Source organism: Pinus tabuliformis, chromosome 2_2, assembly GCF_031772625.1.
Source record: "Pinus tabuliformis cultivar Carrire ecotype Pingquan chromosome 2_2, CPIR1, whole genome shotgun sequence".
Classification (NCBI taxonomy): domain Eukaryota; kingdom Viridiplantae; phylum Streptophyta; class Pinopsida; order Pinales; family Pinaceae; genus Pinus; species Pinus tabuliformis.
In genome coordinates, this window is record NC_142300.1 from 190,410,678 (window position 1) to 190,432,248 (window position 21,571).

The 21,571-nt window shown below is 37.2% G+C and overlaps 2 protein-coding genes across 2 annotated transcripts; both read left to right on the forward strand.

Annotated features, from left to right (window-relative positions):
- Positions 1-3,314: 3,314 nt before the first annotated feature.
- On the forward strand, positions 3,315-4,100 carry LOC149192035 (uncharacterized; the record flags this gene model as incomplete). The annotated part of the gene is made up of 1 exon (XM_089406816.1): positions 3,315-4,100. A coding segment is annotated over exon 1 (786 nt), but the record flags the coding sequence as incomplete, so codon positions are not given.
- Positions 4,101-4,102: 2 nt separating this feature from the next.
- On the forward strand, positions 4,103-4,810 carry LOC149192036 (phosphatidylinositol transfer protein PDR16-like; the record flags this gene model as incomplete). The annotated part of the gene is made up of 1 exon (XM_089406817.1): positions 4,103-4,810. A coding segment is annotated over one exon (708 nt), but the record flags the coding sequence as incomplete, so codon positions are not given.
- Between the last annotated feature and the right edge of the window lie 16,761 nt (positions 4,811-21,571).

Sequence of the window (21,571 nt, forward strand, 5' to 3'; positions counted from 1 at the left end):
AGAGGAAAGGATGCAGGGCATTTCACTGATGTATGGGAATTATATAAAGCACAAAGGAAGTACAAGACTGGTTAAGATCAGCATACAGTAACCTTGTTATGGTGGACTATCCATATCCAGCTAGTAATTTCAGGGCAGATAAAAAAGACAATTTAAATATAAGGAAGCCCAAGATAGCAAACTTTTGGTATTAAGTTGTGTTTTGGTGATTACACAGCAGTTTCGTAGCGTGCTATGAAACAGTTGAAGATGATGCCTAATGCACAGCAGTTTTGTAGCGTGCTACGAAACTACTGTAGTTACATAATTAAAACTCAGTCAACCAATTTTGAGGGACCGAGGGAAAATTTTTGAAAAAGGAATTTCTCCAAAAGATCATGTAACAGGTGTCAACATTCAACAAGGAAAAAACAGGTGGAGGAAACATATATTTGAACTTTAAACTTTTTGGTATAAAGTGATCATAGTTTCTACAGTTCATGATATGTTAGACAGCTTGGAGGAGATCTTGTCTTCACACATGGAAAATGTCGACAGCACATCAAGGATGTGGCATTCTAATATATTTTTGTATAATCAAATAAGAAGGACATGGTTCATTGGTTTCGAATATCTTTGAGGAAAACCAAAAGCAGATAAACAGGGGCAGTTTCCTATTTTTCAGGAGCAATGGAGAAGATGTGACATTAAGGGCCAGCAGGCAGCTACAAACACCTACCACAGCTAAACTAAAGGAGACCACTTGTCAGAGAACGAATCTTGATTGTAATAAATGCTATGCTCAGCATGATGTAGAATTAGAATCCTAATTGTCTTAGGTCTCTTAAACTGCTAGTTAGCAGTCAGTTGTATTTATTAGTTAGTTTTAAAGATTAATAGGTGTCAAGATAAGGAGAATTCGAGTTCCCCTCATGATTGAGGAGGAATCTTAGTTAGGTAGAAGAGCTCTATATATAGGAGAAAGAGCAATGTAATAGGGGTTGGAAATTCTCAAAGAAACGGAGTACTTTGTGTTATGGTATGTGATTGTATGTTTTCAGGATAATAGAAGGAGTTGATTTCACTACTCAGGATTCAGCAAGGGTTTTCAATGTTTTATTTTCTTCATGGTTTCTTTCATATACTTACTTGTAGTAGTATAGATACATGTTACTTAGAACTCATTTGAAGATGCTCTAATTTCCTTCATGTATTTGTGGACTGTGTTCCTACACTATATCTCTGTTCTACTTCTATGTGAAAGCCCTCTATGCCCTGACTTCCATGTGAATTTAATCTCATTGTTGTACTGAAACACACCGTGACTCCATGGCCCAATGGAATTTTGTTAATTGATATTTCAACCATTCATATACTGTTGTTCGAATTTCTCATAAGAGTTAGCCATCTTTATCATAATAAAAGATCATTAATCCATTGAGAGAGCCCTCTTAGGTTGGGGATGCTAAGCCTCAGCCTAAAGTAGGTTTGAAATAGTTACTTGAAGTCTACCTGATCAGCAGCCTGTCAGGGTCTGATTTTGAGATAACATTTTGGTGCGTCTGTCGGGAGCCTAAAGATTATTCATTCCCGAAAACAAAAGACTGAACTTCTGAAGGTAGTAGGAGCTCAGAAGAATTTTCGAGGCTGAAAATCTACCTTGGCGACTCCATTGTTGAAGAATTCGAAATTCATAGATTCATGGTGATTCCATTGGATTTATGAAGGACCCAGATGCTACCATTCTTATTTCAAGGTATGCATGCATAAATTTTTCAGGAATTCATGGTTTCCCAAATCATTTTCCCAAGGATGCATATTTTCTAAGGAATGGTCCAAAATTCAATGGAGAAGATTTGAGTTTAACTTTGAAGCATGTATCAGATTTTTGTGATTTTACCGAGCTTCTTAGAGTTAAACATGAGGGTGTTTGCATTATGTTGTTCTATGATTCATTTCAAGGGAAATGTAAACAGTGGATTGAAAGCTTTCCTGCCAAATCTATTAAGTCATTTGAAGACTTTTGGTTGATGTTTTTGGAGGAATGGATAGATAGATCAGAGGTGGTGGCAAACTCTCCTTCAATGCAAGGTTTCAAACAATGGAATGATGATCATATTAATGAAGAAATAGATGAAAATTTTTCTCTGTCCTTGTCTTTGTATCTAAAATCATTTGAGTGCAAGGCAAAGGATAAGATGAAATTTTTGGATGAAGTTGCTAAGGACATTGAGAAATACATTGAAGGTCTACAAGGTCAAATTCAATCATATAGTCTTCATGGTTATGATCATTCTTTTCAGAAGGTTTCTATGTCAGAACACAAGGAGAGGGTGTTTCTTCCTATCTCTTTTGTGATTGAGGAAGAATACACTGTTATTGAAGATCAGTTGGCACAACCAGAAAGTTACGAGAATCATCAAGCTGATCATGTATTATGGGATCTATAGCTAAATACATGGAAGAGTTTTACTCTCTAGTGTTTCAGCTTTTCTATGAAGATCAGAGGCAATTTCAGTGGCAGTGGTCATCACAATATCATAGTGGCTCTGAACTCCGATGCAGTCAAAAAACTCAAATATCAGATAAGACAAATGATTGGCTACATTGGAAATTTCATATTGATTGAGCTGAGAGAAGTTTGAAATTGATAGGGTAGGTAGGTAGGAAAATGTAAATAAGCTCAAGGTGGCTGAGCATTTTTTTCAGGAGATATAGATTTCTTTCTCCTACAGTGATCATCAAGTTTAAGCCTGAGGTGAAGACCCAAGAAGCTTGAAGAGGATGCTTGTCAAGCAAATTGTCCGTTTTTCATAAGAGGATAAAGCACTGGACCTGCGAGTTCTTAGCATACTACAGGAGCACACTATCCCAAGTGGAGCCACCTGTTATCACCTAAGAAACAATTCCTAAATTGTTCACATCATTTTGACTATAAGGTTTATTGTTAGTCCGAGTTTAATTTTCTTTCAAGATTGGGCTTTTGGGCTTATATTTCTCAAGATATGGACAAAATTGGTATTGTTGGGTCAAATGGCACCCCTTACAGATGACAGCTAGCAAATAAAATTGATCACCGCCAAGAAGAGAGTGCAATAGATCGTATGGATTGGATTGAGAAAATAGCAGGAGTAATTGCTTCACTTCTATGTTCTCAAATGCCAGAGCAGAAGCTACCTTGTAGTCCAATGAGCAGTGGACATCAACGCACAGCCAGTGAGAGCAGCTCATTGAGGGCAGAAAATGATCTGGAGTCCAAAACCAAAAACAATTCTCGGACAATAAAGGATGTACTGGAGAATATGCAATTTACCTTAATTGTGGTGGATGCAGCAATGTTGGTTCTGGCATTTCTTGGACTTTTATTTTCTATTCTTGGACTCAAGACTCTGGTTTACTTTTTGGTACTTGGTGCATTGTTTCTTGTGGTGGGAACATTTATTCTTTGCAGAGTGTTCATTTTATTAAACAATGCGATTGGAGATGCCTATGTCGCCATGAAAGAGTGGGTTGCACATCCTTATGAAGATACTGCCCTTGACCGCATTCTATCTTATGTAGATGCGGTAACAGCTGAACAATCTTTAAATCAGAGCAAAACAGTAACCAATAAAGTGGTAACAGTTGTGAACAAGGTGTTAGGTAATGTTGCTAATAGTAACTTTCCGCCAAATGCTGGCCCTCTTTATTATAATCAATCTGGTCCTCTAGTGCCTACACTTTGCAATCCTTACACTGGTCGGCTGGATGATCGGCAATGCAATGCTGGAGAAGTTAATCTCACAAATGCACCACAGGTCTGGAAAAACTATACATGCACAGTTTCATCATCTGGAATATGTGCAACAACTGGTCGGATAACCCCGGATATTTACAAACAGTTAGTACTAGCAGTTAATATCAGTTGTGGTTTGTATCACTACACTCCTTTCCTCATGAATTTGCAGGACTGCACGTTTGTGAGGGAAACTTTTGGTACCATAACTGAGGATTATTGCCCTAGCCTTCGACAACATCTTCACTGGGTCTACATTGGCTTAGCACTCGTCTCAACTGGTATAATGCTTTCAATTATCTTTTGGGTTGTGTACAGTAAGCAACACCGACGCAGAGATGAACGGATGAAGTTGTTGTAGAATGTAAAATTGGGAAATTATATAGGGCTAATTATCTCGATCTGTCTGGGAGAACTGTTCTTTTGATGAAGCCTGGAAAAAAGAATACAACGTCTCAAGAAAATCAACTGTGCCACCTGGTTTATCTTATTGAGAATGCCATTATGAATTTGCCACCTGGCCAGGAACAGATGGTTCGGCTAATCGACTTCAATGGGTGGTCATTGTCCAATTCTGTGCCCATTAAGATAGCTCGCGAAACTGCAAATGTTTTACAAAAGCACTATCCAGAGCGTTTGGCTGTTGCCTTTCTGTATAACCCTCCAAGAATTATTGAAACCTTTTGGAAGATTGTCAAGTACTTTCTTGATCCAAAGACATTCCAAAAGGTAAAATTTGTTTACCCGAAGAGTAGGGAAAGTACCAGCTTTCTGGAAGAAGTTTTTGATATGGATACGCTTGAATCATCATTCGGAGGAAAGAATAATTACCAATATGACCATGGGGAATTCTCGAAACTTGTGCAGCAAGATGGCTTAGCTGCTACTCAATTGGCTGCACATCTAACCGGAATTCACAGTGCCATAAAAATGCTTAACAACCATATTAGAGTTCTTCATCATTTCTTGTCAGCAATGCAAAGAGGAAAGGATGCAGGGCGTTTCACTGATGTATGGAAATTATATAAAGCACAAAGGAAGTACAAGACTGGTTAAGCTCAGCATACAGTAACCTTGCTATGGTCGACTATCCATATCCAGCTAGTAATTTCAGGGCAGATAAAAAAGACAATTTAAATATAAGGAAGCCCAAGATAGCAAAATTTTGGTATTAAGCTGTGTTTTGGTGATTACACAGCAGTTTCGTAGCGTGCTACTAAACTGCTGAAGATGATGCCTAATGCACAGCAGTTTCGTAGCGCGCTACGAAACTGCTGTAGTTACATAATTAAAACTCAGTCAACCAATTTTGAGAGACCGAGGGAAAATTTTTGAAAAAGGAATTTCTTCAAAAGGTCATGTAACAGGTGTCAACATTCAACAAGGAAAAAACAGGTGGAGGAAACATATATTTGAACTTTAAACTTTTTGTTATAAAGTGATCATAGTTTCTACAGTTCATGATATGTCAGACAGCTTGGAGGAGATCTTGTCTTCACACATGGAAAAGGTCGACAGCACATCAAGGACGTGGCATTCTAATATATTTTTGTATAATCAAATAAGAAGGACATGGTTCATTGGTTTCGAATATCTTTGAGGAAAACCAAAAGCAGATAAACAGGGGCAGTTTCCTACTTTTCATGATCAATGGAGAAGATGTGACATTAAGGGCCAGCAGGCAGCTACAAACACCTACCACAACTAAACTAAAGGATACCACTTGTCAGAGAACGAATCTTGATTGTAATAAATTCTATGCTCAGCATGATGGAGAATTAGAATCCTAATTGTCTTAGGTATCTTAAACTGCTAGTTAGCAGTCAGTTGTATTTATTAGTTAGTTTTAAAGATTAATAGGTGTCAAGATAAGGAGAATTCGAGTTCCCCTCATGCTTGAGGAGGAATCTCAATTAGGTAGAAGAGCTATATATATAGGAGAAAGAGCAATGTAATAGGGGTTGGAAATTCTCAAAGAAATGGAGGACTTTGTGTTATGGTATGTGACTGTATGTTTTCAGGATAATAGAAGGAGTTGATTTCACTACTCAGGATTCAGCAAGGGTTTTCAATGTTTGATTTTCTTCATGGTTTCTTTCCTATACTTACTTGCAGTAGTACAGATACATGTTACTTAGAACTCATTTGAAGATGCTCTAATTTCCTTCATGTATTTGTGGAATGTGTTCCTACACTATATCTCTGTTCTACTTCTATGTGAAAGCCCTCTATGCCCTGAATTCCATGTGAATTTAATCTCATTGTTGTACTGAAACACACCTTGACTCCATGGCCCAATGGAATTTTTTTAATTGATATTTCAACCATTCATATACTGTTGTTCGAATTTCTCATAAGAGTTAGCCATCTTTATCATAATCAAAGATCATTAATCCGTTGAGAGAGCCCTCTTAGGTTGGGGAGGCTAAGCCTCAGCCTAAAGTAGGTTTGAAATAGTTACTTGAAGTCTACCTAATCAGCAGCCTGTCAGGGTCTAATTTTGAGATAACGGAGTGTATGTTCATCCATCAAATTCTTTTAACGTCGTCGACGATCACAACAAGGGTGGTGAGCCTAAAGTTTTCCAGCAACTCATTGAAATAATAAATGTAGATTCCCCCTCATCAATAATTGTTCAATGAACAGTTTTGTTGAGGGCGTTCACTTGAATGAGGAAAGCGAGCTGAGCTGGTAACTGCGGGTCATATCCTTTATGATTAAAGGCCACCATATTGGAATCTGTCGGGTCAATCCCAGCTATTGCCTATAATAAAGCTTGCTTTTGGGAGGGGAAATTTTGCAGTACCTCAAGTGTCGACATAGCGGACGATGATTGGGGCAGGTCATCTACTATATTATAATTTTTTGCCGCTCTGGCACGAGGATTAAATGTCGATTTGTGTATAACTCCCTTTGGTGGCTTTATCGTTAGTTGAGGAATGATGGGTGGCACAACTTCGGTCGAAGTTGTTGTCAAACTACTAGGTTGATCAATAGCCTTGTTGTTTGACAGTTGTGGATTCCCATAATCTTTATTCCTTGTCGATATCAAAGCATCATTTTGCTGTTTCGAAATGGACAGCATAAGGACTTGGGATGGGGAAGCATTGTCACTAGCAACCAGATTGGTTCCTGGCTTTGGAAATGGATCAGTCAATACTGTTGAGGTTTTTGAATTCTTAAATAATTTCTTAACTTCAGCTTTATATGGACAATCTCTTGTCCAATGATCCTCATCGCATATGAGGCATGGCTGAGTAGGTTTCTTTTGCCCAGAAGGGTGTGCAGAAGATTTTTTAGGAGACGAATCATCCTGTTTCTTCTTTTTGCTCTTCCCTTTCTTCTTGCCTCCTGGTGCTTCGGGTCTTTGCCTTTGTCAGTTGACACGGCATTAACCTTTGAGGCTAGAATTTATTCATTTTCATTTTGATCAAAAATCTTACGGGCTTTCTTAGATGTAGCCTTTGTCGATTTCGTGCTTGTCGTACCTATCACACCATCACCAACATGAGAGTCTTTGTTTGATTTAGGAGGAGGAGGAATGGAAAATTCTGGTCTCGAAGCATCAGGGATTTTTTCATAGAGCGTGCCAGACTGAGTGTAGATCAAGTCTAGATATTGCGCACGAGCAATGACCTGCTCTTCAGTGACGATCCCTCCCTTCGCCACATCTTCTGTTATAGAAGGTAACAAATACTTAATAAACCATTTAGCTAGTAGCTGATCAGGGACATATGTTTTTACCATTATATGACGACGTTTCCATTCATGAATATGATCGGATATGTGAGTGGTCGTCATTTGCTTGAAATTGGTAAGAAGCTCTGTTCATGTTTCATACCTTATTGGTAATTGAAAATGGGTTAAAAAGGTTGTGGAAAGGGCGTTGAAGTTATCGAATGAAGCTCTAGGAAATTCGATGTACCATTTTGCTGCTGGACCAGTTAACGTTCGCTGAAAAAGGCGAAGCCGAATAGAATCATCATTAAGAGTGTTGGACGAACACCACAGATGAAAGGTCATCACATGATTCAACGGGTCTTCACCTGGATTTCCATTAAATTTAGGAATATTTGACGGAAGTTTATGAGGAATCGCCGGCCACCAAGGGGCATAAGCGATTGGATCATTCGTTAGCTGATTTAGATCTGGTAACTCTAGAGTCGCCACGAAAGGCAACTGTTGATTCAGGTTCAGTGAAGCGTACCCAGGATAAGATGGGATCGCCTGAGTGTGGGTCTTTGCATACCAACATAATGTATTTGATGCTAATAACATTGATAAGGTGGTTGGGCATAACCAATTTGAGATGATTGTTGATAACCGTTTTGAATATACGGCTGCCCATTACCTGCAAAGTTTTGTTGCTCAGGTCCTTGGTAAGCTTTTTGGAATTGCAATTGTTGATGTTGCACCAGCCATGGTTGTGAAACCATTTGTTGTTGCCCAATACTAGACATTTGACCAAGATGAGGGGTAATAGTACCCGTTTGAGCCTGATTCACTCCAGTTAAGGAGCCACTAATTGGTGATTGCGGTTGTGTCACTGAGACAAGAGGTTGTTGTACAACAACCTGAGAAACTTTAGGTTGGCATACAACAGGCAATGCTTGTACTTGCGACACTGTCACAATAGTTGGTGTAGTGGGGATATTCGACACAGGTAGACTCGGTTGCATTGAGTATACAACTCTTGGTTGTTGAGGCAGTATTGGCACCCAACCGTTGGATGTGATTCCAATTTGACCTGAATTAGGTTGTGAACTCTCATATGTTTGTTCTTCCAGAGGGAACAATGAGAGGGTGTAGTGACCCCCATATGGCAGCAATCCAATGCTCAAAGGAATGATTGGCCTTTAGAGACCAGACTTCCCAAATTGATATTGTTGTGAAGGATCAATTTGTTGAGATTTAACATAAGAGATTCTAGATACTATTCGGGATGAACAAACGGGAACAGACCATATTGTCGAAACAGTCCCTGGGTGGACTCCTTCTAGTGGTTGAGAGCTAGCTAGGACAAATGGTATACCAGCGAACATCATCGGAGTGGTGGCAGAAGGTTCTGCTACCGCTGTATCGGACGACACAGTCCTAGATGTCGATGGTTTTCCAGACATATCGAGTCTATCCAAAAGACTTCCTAGTGATTCTACAGGAACTTGCGATGAAGGGTAATTAACTTCTGAAGTAGAAGGATATAGGTGGATCCCAGTCCCAAAATGTGATGGAACACTGGATGGGAGATCCTCTGTAATCTCTTCTATAGCAATCAATCCAGGTGGAAGAGGCAAACCGTCAGGTCCGTAAAATATTTCTAGAGCCGAAGAAGGTATAGATTCTGTAGCGACAGATGCTGGAGGGGTAACACTTTCCGAATCAATTCTAGATGGAGCTGGTTTAGGAATTGAAGTGTTTACTATTACACTAGGATCAGTTCCAATGTCCTCCTGTAACTACGAAACTTCTTCTGTAGAGGCAGGGATACTAGAAATGGTTGGAGTAACCAGAGTCTCAGAGGATGTTGAAACACAAGTTTCAAACAAACCAGGAGACTTTGACCCAGTTAAACGAGTTAGCTTGGCCTGGAATGGTTTCATTTTTGGAGTCAAAGACGGTTGACTCGTAAGCCTCCACGAATGACGGGGTTTTGATTGACTTTCTTCCACGATTATGGATTATTCGATCAACTCAAAATAAGAGGGAAAAATGTTATTCCAAATTAAATGAATTTTAGATGCTTTGGCACAACTTTCTTTTTCAATTTTTAAGAGTCAAGAAAAAGCTAAAGATGACTCTAGTGGCCTTCGATTTTTAATGAGCCTGAAGTGACAAGTTCTCAGATGGACCTTTTCCTTTAAGGAGTCTGAAAAGGAACGAAAGAGACTACTCTGGAAATCTAGACAGAGGGATTACCAAACCAATCACAAAATTGCAAAATACTTTTTACGGTATGGTAATCAATCTTCCCGAATGTTGTGTTCAGTGCATTTTGATCGATAAGGCGACAGACACGGCTTCCTAAGGATAAAGGATATAACCTATTGTGGTCTCCCAATATATACTCGACGGTATGTGGGAGCACAAGTCCATACTAGCACTTGTCATCTCAAAGAGGAGGAATCACCCAACCTACGATGAAAGGGATAGTTACCAAGCTTTACGACGCTGGAATACGTCTCTAGCCTAGACTTCTAGATGTTGTGTGTTAGGTTCCGAAGTGTTTTTATGTTCAATGAATTTATTTTACAGTTGATATTTCTTAAGAAATTTACCTTTCAGGTTCACCGCATGATGTAGATATACAATTCCTAAAATGCAATCTAAGATGATAAACAGTCGTTTAATCTTCTTTTTGCAATGAAAATCCTAGCTACTAAGGAAAGAGAAATGAAATTCTTTCAACATAGAGCAGAGAGCACACACTAGATGCACTATCCTAAATCACAATCAACAAGCAGTCTAAATGCAAATGCACATGCATGTATTTGTTTTCGCTTTCTTAATGTGTGAATGACAAAAAGAATGCTAAGTACAAATCTAAATTATTCCTTCTTTCAAAGCGACAGTACTAACAATTTTCTTTTCAAAAAATGAAAAGGAGACAAGACGACACTTTACGATTTTGAATTGAAAACTGCTTTTGACACTTGAAATACTACTAATTCAGATCAAATACAAGAGTAACAGTGTAATCGACTATCAAAAAGAGAAGGATTCTTTTCCTTGACTGAAAATGACACTTGCGACACTTTCAAATCCAAAGACGACAGTTCAATTAAGCTACCATTTTGTAAATGAGAACTGTGAATGGCGAAAAATACATAAAAGGCATTCATAAATCTTTGCACAATAGAGGTTGGATGATGCAAAGAAAGGGGGTTTCAACAGTGGTCTACTGATCATGGACAGCAAAACTCCTGAATAAAGCTAAAGAGAGTGAAGAAAAAACCAAAATATGGAGGCAGAACAAATCTTGTCTAATCATCACACCTGTAACACAAGGAAACAGGGATGCATCCCACCTACTGCACACGGGAGGTGTGATGCATCCATATTGCCAAGAAGAGAAGGTGCGATGGTCCAAGGACGAGACTTTAACTTGGTTTTTGGTCACAGTTTGCAGCCTAGTTCAGGGATTTAGGCCGAGCAAATGATAGTCAGTAACTACAAAGTACAGGGGCTGATCTAATGAGGTTACTCAAGCTACCTCTAGGGAACTTAGGATGTTTGCAAGTCAATTGTTCAATTCATAAACAAACCCAGAGATTGACTGAAGTAGCATTGATCTACTCTGCACTTGCATAGCAAATGCAGTTCGAAGGCTAGCTGGCTTAACTTCAGGCTTCGTCTGTGGTTTATGAATCAAACAAATAGAGACAAGCAATCAAACTAATCACTCCCCAGTGGAGTCGCCATTTTGTTATTGGGAAATCTAGTGTCTATTCAGAGTTGCTAGTCCCACTAAGACAGGTAGCCAACTTAGAAACAAACAAATTAAAGTCACTTGTTTTTCCTTTACAAGAGAGAGATGAGAAAGAAGCAGAGAGTACCAACCTCAGTGTTCCGCTTGGCTCCTTGCTTGTTTCCTTTCCCCTTTGACAGAATCTCTCCACTGCTTCCTTACTTGTCCCACTTCAAAGAGCACTTGTAGATTCACAGCAGCATAATACCATCAAAGCATAGAGATCTTTCACTGTAAACAATATAGGATCAAATATATGTTGACCATACAAATGCATATATCAACACAATATTTAGTGACACATAAGAATATGGAGGAAAACTCAAATAGCTTTATTAGTAAAAGTAGTAGAAGAGAGGATTACAACCACTTGGTCTGACCCAGTGCCATCCTCCCAGCTTGAAAGCCTTCTTCACCTCATAAAAAGCAAGATCACCCAACAATTTCTTCAAAGAGAAACCAGCAGCACTTCTTTGCAAATTACCAAATTCCAACCTTTGGATCTCTGGGATGAGGGATCCATTTATAGATATTTGCAGGGGGGTGAGTCAGCTTCTGGGATTTTGATTAGTGTCATCTCTCTGATAGTTCTTGGTTCCACTTGGAGATTTCATGATCTCCTACTCATCCTTGGGTGAATTCAAGGAGGCAAGTGTCAAATGAGTAGCTTCTAGAAGATTCTCAGGGTCTCCACCTAGAAAACTGCTTGTGCCATTTGTCTGCTCTCGCTCATCACACCCTACAAAAGGGCTTTCCAGTATGCATCACACTTTTTTCATGTGGCAGGTGAGATGCATCGCACCCTTTGCACTAGGCAGTCTGTATGGTCCTGCTTTGACCAGTTCTGAGTGGGTTTTCATGGAAAACTTCTGGGAGATGATGTAATCAGTTGACCTTTCTCCTTTAGGGTATGAAACAACACTTTTAGGGACTTAGAAGCCCTTGGTTTATGGACATATGTGGTTGGGGTTGCAGTGCCCAAATATGTCTATAACACAAAGGTCTCAAGTAACTTGGATTTTACCTTAAACCCAATACATATAAAACTGTTGATTGGTCATGGCTAGTGGCCAAGATAGAAAAGAGAATTAACATTTGGCATCATCATTGGCTCTCTCACCTTGGGTGACTCATCCTTATCAAATTTGTATTGAAAGCCACCCAGGTATATTGGATGTCGTTGGCGTGCATCCCCAAAGGTATTTTATCTAGAATATAACAATTATGTTGCGGGTTTCTTTGGTGTGGAAGTAGGGAGGGTCATGGTTTTGCTTGGGTTGCTTGGGAACACATAGCACTACCCAAAAAATGGGATGGATGGGGAATGAAGAACCTTGAATGTTTATCCAAGGCCATGGTAGCAAAACTAGGATTGCAGTTCCTCACCTCAACCAGTCTCTGGATCGAAGTTGTCATCCAAAAATACATCAGCCCAAAGAACATACTTGATTGGATTTGGTGCCTAAATTGGAATAAAAAGGATATATCAACAATCTAGATATTTTTATTAAACTTTATCCCATATATTCGTTCAGGACTAGCATGGAAAGTGGGCTCAGGAGACAAGGTACGGATAGGTTTGGATGCCTGTTTTGGGGGTGGGAATGCTCACCTACTCTTGCATGACCTTATCCAAATCCTAGATGCATTTGATATAAGAACCCTGAATCAAGTAGTAGACCCCGGAAACTTGGCTATATTTGCATAGGCCTGGAAGTTTTCACATGATCTATAGATCTCGAAACCATGGTATCAGGAGTTGAATGATTTCATCTATGTTTTATCTTAAACACATATTAGAATTCAGGACCAGGATGATGAGCTTGCTTGGGTCATATCAAAATTTGGTATTTATTCCCCAATGGATGTCTATCCTTACATATATGTTGACCATGAGCCTCTAAATCATGTTTGGTGGTGGTGTATGCTCTGGAAACTTAAAGCCCCACCAAAGAATAAATTACTTATGTGGTGCTTACTTCGCAATAAGGCCCCCACAGGAGACAACTTACAGAGGTGATCCTTTCAGGGTCCCACTTGGTGCATTCTTTTTAAACATGACATGGAATCCATTGATCATTTTTTTATTCATTGTCTTGCAAAAATAGACCTATGGAACCAGGTATATAATTCCTTGAATATTCCTTTCAGATGGGTTGGTGCAATGATCCATGTTGCATGGGAAAACTAGTGAAATGAAGCCAATCCATCCAAACTTCACAATCTTCCTTTATTGGTTTGCTAGTGTATATGGATTAGTCGAAACATATATATTTTTCATGACTCTACCCCCAGCTAGTTGTTTTTCGTTCCTTATATCACTGCCCTATATAATTTGTTGTCAGATGAAAATCTGTGTTAGAGCACAGAACCAATGTGACCGAAATTATAAACAAATATATTCCTTATGCCTATTTCGATGGCTCGGAACAGCATAATGGCTATGGGGGAGGGGTTGTTTTATACTTACATGATGATAATTATTTCAAAATGTAGATCGGCCTTGGTCGAGAAACTAAAAAATAATCATAACTTAACAGTATTTGTCATTTATTGATTTATGCACTTGAGAAATACATGCATTGTATCCAAATATTTGGAGATTCAAAGATAGTTATTAATTGGTTCAATATGCAAGTTGATTGCCACGGCACACACTTAGGAATTTATTGGATGAAGTAATTACACTAAAATATCACTTTGATTTTATCTATTCTCGTCATATTTACAGGGAAAGGAATCAAATTTCTGACATCCTTTCCAAGGAGGCAGCGTAGCAACCTCATGGTCATTGGATGATCCAGGAGCACAATGGGCATGAATTTCACCAATTTTTCCATAGACAATTTACAAAGCAGCAACAGCAGGGGGTAGCATCGCCCCGATTTTCAGTATTTGAACCTAAAAAAAAATTTATGTTCATATGTATCTTTCTATATCGATTTTAGACTATATACTCTTTTATATTATACACTCTTTAAGCATATCTGCTACAACATTGTACAGACCATTAGAGACTTTATCAGTATGTGGCAAGGCCACCAATTTTGGCATATGCTTCATAGAAGCATATACAATATGTAATTTTTAATATTTCACATAATGGAAATTAAGATTTTTTTGTGGGAAATAAAAAAGAGCACAATGTTGGAAGGCATACATTTAGACACCACCACCACCACCTCTCAAAGCACATACCCCATCTGGATGTTTACCAGGTATGTCCTTATAGGACTGTTCTTATCTTGGATTCTTAATCCTCAAATAATATTGGTCCTTTGTGGATACTATTATCTTGGATACCTAGCCCTATCCTCAAATAGTATCGGTCCTCAAGACTACTCCTATCTTGGATTCCCAATCCTCAAGGATTTTTGGTCCCAAATTCTTATCCAATCCTCCATTCTCCCTACCAGTGCCTTCACTAGACTTACGATTGTTAGTCCTAGCCTAGCGCATGACACATGGAGAATATGGGCATTTTCCATCACTCCCTCTCAACCAAAGAGGAGATCCTTACTACCTCTCAACCAGGGTGACATAACCACAAGAATTAGCTTGTCTCATTCATCAGCTACTTGATCTTCCATAAATATCTTAGTAGTACCTTGTAATACTTCTAGATATTAGTAGGGTTTCTTGGCTCCTAATAGCATCTCATCATATCAAATTTTGATCTTTCTGGTTCTTGACAATCATCATGCAACTTTGTCATTAAATATTTCATCTATCAATTTCAGGGAGCCAAACTTCCTCACAACTGCTTACACATGCATCTTATCCTTCATAACATAGTTTTGTCTCACATTCTTCAATTGGCTTTCCAAATATCAATTTTTCCCTCATGCTCTTCCAAGCCATCATTAGTGTTTTCCACACAACTCATGTTTTCCTTGATCAAGCCAAATAGTTGTAGGTGCATAAATACCACCCAACAAATTGTCTTAACTACTATCTTTCTGACCTCTTCACATACTTCTGTAATATGTCCTTTCAAGTAGCCAAACCATATTCCATCATTGTTATAGTTTTCCAAATAAAAATAGCCATTAGTCAGGGTGTGGAATTCTTCATATCAAATGTTTGTTGCTACTCACCCCTCTAAGGTTAACTCTTCAACTTCTTGCTTAAAGACATTGTCCTAGCTCAAGATTTTCAGGGCTTCCTCCCAAGCTTTGATTAATATCATGTCCATCAAGATATTTACAACTCCCTCTTTCCATCTGGGTAAGTGAACTTCTTGCCCTCCAATCAATTTCTTTGATGCAAGCTTCAAACTACTCCCTTCTTTTTCATCTTCATGCTTTGCCAAATTCTCTCAAGTCTTTTCATCTACTAGTCAAGTTTTAGATAGATATTACCTAGAACTGCAACCTCTATTAGAAGACCATGAAAGAACAAAAATAACAAAGCACAAAGCACAAAGATAATAAACAAGGAGATATAAATTACTTATCTTTTGAGAAGGATTAGCTACCTCTTAATATTTCACCTATTTACCGACCTTTTTCTCACATTAAATATCAATGGTTATATCTATCTCTAATAGTGGACAATATTAGATAGGGTTTTGTTGCTAGGGTTTCTTTCAAACTATGCTAGGGTTTATAAACCCTAGATGCTAAATTCTTCATGATCAACCATTTAAAAATTTCAAATTTCTATACAAGCCCTAAATTCTTCATAGTCATAAAGACTTGTTATTCATGCATTGCAAAATTCTACAACCATGTTGCAAAACCCTAACAGTTTTGTCTAACATGCCTCTTATCCATTTCATTTCTTGATCTAATCTTCATATGTAGTGAACTACCTAATGTGCAGATCATTAAGTACTCATCATCTAGTGAAAAACATGGATCATAAATGCACACAAAAATTATACATACCTTTGCAACCTTACCTTTTCTCCATCATGTATTCGAGGATTGTAACTCTTTAAGATTGCTTGCTAAAATCAAACTTACTTCTACAACACGATCTCAATATTGTTTTCACATTGATTTCAGTCCTTTGTTCATCAATATTGATACTATTCTTGATTCTACATGTAATTATGCTTTAGAGACAAACTTCACGTATCCATGCTTCATGACACTTTAGATATATTGCTATGGTCCTTGCTGGTAAATGTGTTGGTGTCACAGATATAGGCTTCATGATAGGATTTGATCCTCTACTATGTATAGTTGCTTCTTTTCATAACACCTTGCATGACTTGTAAAATTTCTCGGCTTCTATGTTCCTTTCCTTCACAGAGTTTGGTTCTCTTTCTCCATATGTTTTGATTTGTTTCAATTTCCAATATGCTCTGTCTTTCATTCCTAAGGTGTAGAACTTTAGAATTTAATAGTGCTACAAAAAATTTCAGATGTCATCTTAACACAATGTCATAGACTGGTCATAGGTTTGGATACTTGATTCTTAACTCATATCACCATGTCATGGATATATGTCACAATATGTTTTGCATTCCTTTTAGATTCTTATCATTGAAATATTTCCATTAGTTTTCATCACACATAAATTTTATCACAGGTATGCTCTCTATTTCTCAATGCCTTAAAGTTTGTATTCTTCACCATTATGAATTCGAAGCAAGGTATTATGGTGATGTAGAAGGCTTGGGTATCATGAACGCTTGGTTCTATAGTTTTCTTGAGATTCACATCATTAGATTATAGACTTGTTCCTTTAGATTCGCATCATTAGATTGTATACTTATATTGTAGGATTATCTATCATGACAAACTGTTGTATGTTGTATACTCTATTATGGTTTGAAATGCTTCATGGACTTATATTGTCCCTCTAAGGCTCAGCCTAGAGACCAACTTCGGATCTTCACAGTCCTTTTAATCAAGAAAAACTTCATGTATAATGTTTGTCTAGTAGTCCATTTGAGAGACTAATTCACATCTTTGAGATTTGTGTAGAAAACGATATATATGCGACAGGTCTCAGATGAAAAATTCCACAAATATGTATTTAAAAGATTCGCAAGTTCAAATATGCTTCATTATTTACCCAGAATCTTTTAATATGAATGATCTTGTCCCTTTATCATTCTCACCATAGAGCTTGGATATATAAACTTCAAAATTATAGACTTAGAACATGACCATAAATTTGGAATCATGTTATAGACCTCAGACAAATGCAACGGAGCTTCGTACAAAATGAACTGTACCTAAGAGAAAAATAGATCTTCTTTGATAGAATTCTGGTACTTATCATTATCTTCATAGATGATTGAGTGTCCTTGGTTTTGTTGTAAAGATGTCTTCTAATATGCCAACAACATGTGATCTTCAGATCATCTTTCTTCCACCTTAGCTTTGATACCATGTTAAGAAATTAGTATGCTTAGGTATTAGAGTTGATTTCTTTGTCATGGTAATTACTTGTGAATTTGTTGGCTCCTTTATTAATAGTATTATGTTCTCTTCTTTCATCAAGCAATTATCAAAATATAAACATGAATATCACGAGAAACAAAGAACAAAAAACCCAACCATTTGTAGGCTCTCCAACAATGGCTAAAAACCCACAAGGGGGAACCCAAAAAAGTTCCTCTTCTTATAGAATCATATCAAAGTGAGGCATCCAAGACCCAAGACTAAGACCAATACCTCCACAAGTGCCACATCTCAGCCCTCCATTCTCTATCATTTTTTATCTACAATATGATCAACATCTGTCATAAAATTTTCCTTTAAATTCCATGTCCCACAAAGATAATCATCCTTCCCATAGCTCGTATTTCATAGACCTTATAGTCCTCTTATGGCTCATATATCACAATCTTTACAGTCCTTTTAGCTCGCATATCATCTCAAAAATAGCTTCAGTAACTCGCACCCTTCCCAGATCATATGTCATATAAAACTCGCATCCTTTTCAGATTCTTTGCCATAGAAACCTTGCACATCTTGCCACAGGAAACTCGCATATCTTGCTACAGAACTTCAATGAAATTGCTTTCCAAAATGAAGGAGAACATGTGCCAATATATAGTTGTTCATATATTCGAAGGGTCACGTCCCTTGAGCAAGCCGACTTGGTCTTGTGGAGGACAAAAATTGGTTTTTCCCTTTTTCTAACAAGAATTCCAAATGAGACTTTAACTCTTTGACTCATAAAAAAAATACTTTTGACTCAATAAATCCTAGAAGCATGAAGAACATTCTTATCTAATAAAGTTTATATATATATATCTATATATATATATATATATATATATATATATATATATATATATATATATATATATCTTCTTCTTTTTTTATTTTTACATCAAATACATAATGATACAAGTACAATGATAATTATGAAGACCGAACCTACTTACACTTTTCAAGCCCAGGCCAGGAGTGATCCCAGGTGATTTTGACAGCTTAGATCATGCCTTTGGGTCACGACTAATCACGCCACAAGTTAGGTGTGCCAGTCATCTCAAGGCTCACACAACCTAGCAAATATATATATGTAATTATAAAATTAGGTCACTACTTCTTAATGAGAATAACAAAATATCATACATACATATATATGAATGACACAATTTTATGTAATTGATGATCCACTGAAATAATATATCTCTTATTCATTGATATTATATTTCTTCTCTCATATTCTTTGTATTTTAACATTTATATGCTCAATGATCCCTCAATCTATCTGGCTTTTCTCTATGGTTGTAGCAAAAGTTGGTCAAGGAATTAGATTCTTGGATTCTAGGGAATTAACGGTGGTAATGAAATTTCCTCAATTACAACCAATCCAATTTGTTATAGCCACAATTCTCTATAAACCCATGGCTATAACTTCCACATTTTGAAATCAATCTATACATATGAGTTCACTTTAAGCAATTTTCCTAATTTCCCTAATGAAGGATAGTTATCAGGTGAATTTCCATTTTCTTGTAAGTTTGACTCTTTGATAGCTAAATGGAAATCTCCCCTCGAACCTCTCCCATTGAACCATCCAAAATTTGAACCACCATAACCATCACAATAACTATTTGTGTGCATGATAAAGGTAACTTTAATTATGTGGCATGAAGGGGTCACCTATACCCTTATGCACTAATCCCCCCATGAGACTTAAGTAAATGATGAACCGCTTGGGTTATTTCCCTTACTAAGTTCCCTTAACACACTAATCCCCCTTGTCTTTCCCTTCTTGTGGAGGTTTCCTTCTCTTTTGCAACAAGTGATGTTATTATTATTATTATTTAACCATAGTCAAGAATTTTATTCTAAAAAATATATATGTTTGGGAATGCAACAGAGAATCTAGAGTACCTAGAGTATTATAAGTTGGAAGGAATTTTCTAACTAATCAAAAAGTATTTTCTTTTGAATAGTAAAACAACAAAATTGAAAATCCTAATGGTGTGGACCATGTAGCATACACCCATAATTAGAAAAAAAAAATCACTTACTTGTTACCTAAATAGATGGGGGGTTATTGATCATACCTTATGATGGTTTAGGCTCCATAAATTAAGAAACTACATTTAAGTCAAGAAGGAATTATAGAGGAGAGTATACATAGTCGGTAGAGGAAGGGGTACCCTACATGCCAATTTTCTTCAATTCCTTTATCTGACTCCTCAAGCTGCCTATTTTGTCTTCTACCCTTTTTTATTGTTTCCTTTGTTCAATTGGTGATTTCATTGTGGATGTCCATTGTGCTGCCAATTGATGGTGCTTCACTTGTAGGTGAACCATGCTATCTTGATCTCATAGTAGGGGAAATGTGGAATTTTTCATCATTCTGCCTAGGAGTGTGTCTCCATATTTTGTTGGTATATCATAGAGGTCCTCACCATCAATATAATCCTAGCAATTCTAAAGACCCGTGAAAGTGAAATTATTGCTTCTAATGCCAAGAAAAGAGTATAATGTGACCATTCAAAACCCACGAGGCCATATCCGCAAAGACTTAGGCTTGATTTTTTACCAAGGAAGCCATAAAAATAAAATGAAGGGGCGACATCATAGTTTCCATCAGTTGTACCACTGAACTTAGTAACCTCATTAGTTTACCATGATGCAAAATGTATACTTCCATAACCACCTGGAAAGAGATGGGTAAGCCAAAATATATCATGATTAAGTTGAATGAAATTTCCATTATACTACTTGTCTTCATAACTTTTAACGTGACCCCAAGTGCCACCACTTGATGCCCACAAGGATTTACAATTATTGTCATGCTCATGGGATTGGAGAGTGGCACTCTTGATTATTAATTCTTAATGTTCCATTAGCCTTTCCAATGGCTTGGTTGGCTAAACAATCTTCATTGATATTATTGTGCCTTAGGAAATGGATAGCTTGGTGTTCTTCAAAGGCACCTTGAATGATACAAATCCATTGAAATATTGATTTGAGCTTGAAGTATAGGGAGAGATCCAAAATCAAAGTGCTTAAAGATGATATTTGAGTCACCCGCAATGATTAATTTGTAGATATTGAGTGAGGTCAATTGCTTGATTCCCTGTAGCACTGCATAAGCCTCCATTTTGTTATTAGAGGCTCTATACATACTCTAGGAATAAGACAATTCTAATTGTCCTTCAGGGCATGCTAGCACACCCCCCCCCCCCCCCCCTGCAATGTACTTTTTATTGATATTTAATGTTCAATTACTAAGTATAGAAAGATTTACATTAGTCTCTGCTTGGGACTTCCTTTTTCCTCGAATTTTTTTCTATTTTATTAATAGAAACAAAATTACAATGTGAAAATTTTTATATTCATTTAAAAAATCTATTGCATCCTTGTACGTAGCCTTTAACCTCACATTCCACTTCTCCCTACTCTGTATACAATGTTAGAAAAATTTAACGAAGTTTTATGTCATCATCTTAAAATAAATTAGAAATATTTGTGTACTCATTCTTATCTACAAGCATTAGTTCTTAGGCTTATACAAGAAACATAATTTAAGTAAACAATGTTATATCTAAGACTTTTGCATAATATAAAATGTTCCCTTTCTACTATTCTAATAGTATTTAGGTCCCACGCTACATCTCTACTCTAAATTTGGAAATTTCATCTGTTATCATGTTTGTTTCCCTGTATATGTGTGAAAATGACATTGTGAGAAATTTGAAAGGAGTGATTGTACATCATTAAATAGGGTTTGTGATTTAAAGTTTCTTAAATTTATTTCATTATGCATCCACTAAATTACAAGAAATGAATCACCATAAATTTTAATATAAAACAACCCTTGATTTTTGGGCTAGTTTCAAAACCCGATTGAAAGCCATAAACTTATATAGGTTATTTGTTCCTTTCCAAATTCCAGATTTAATTTAATGATATGGTTTT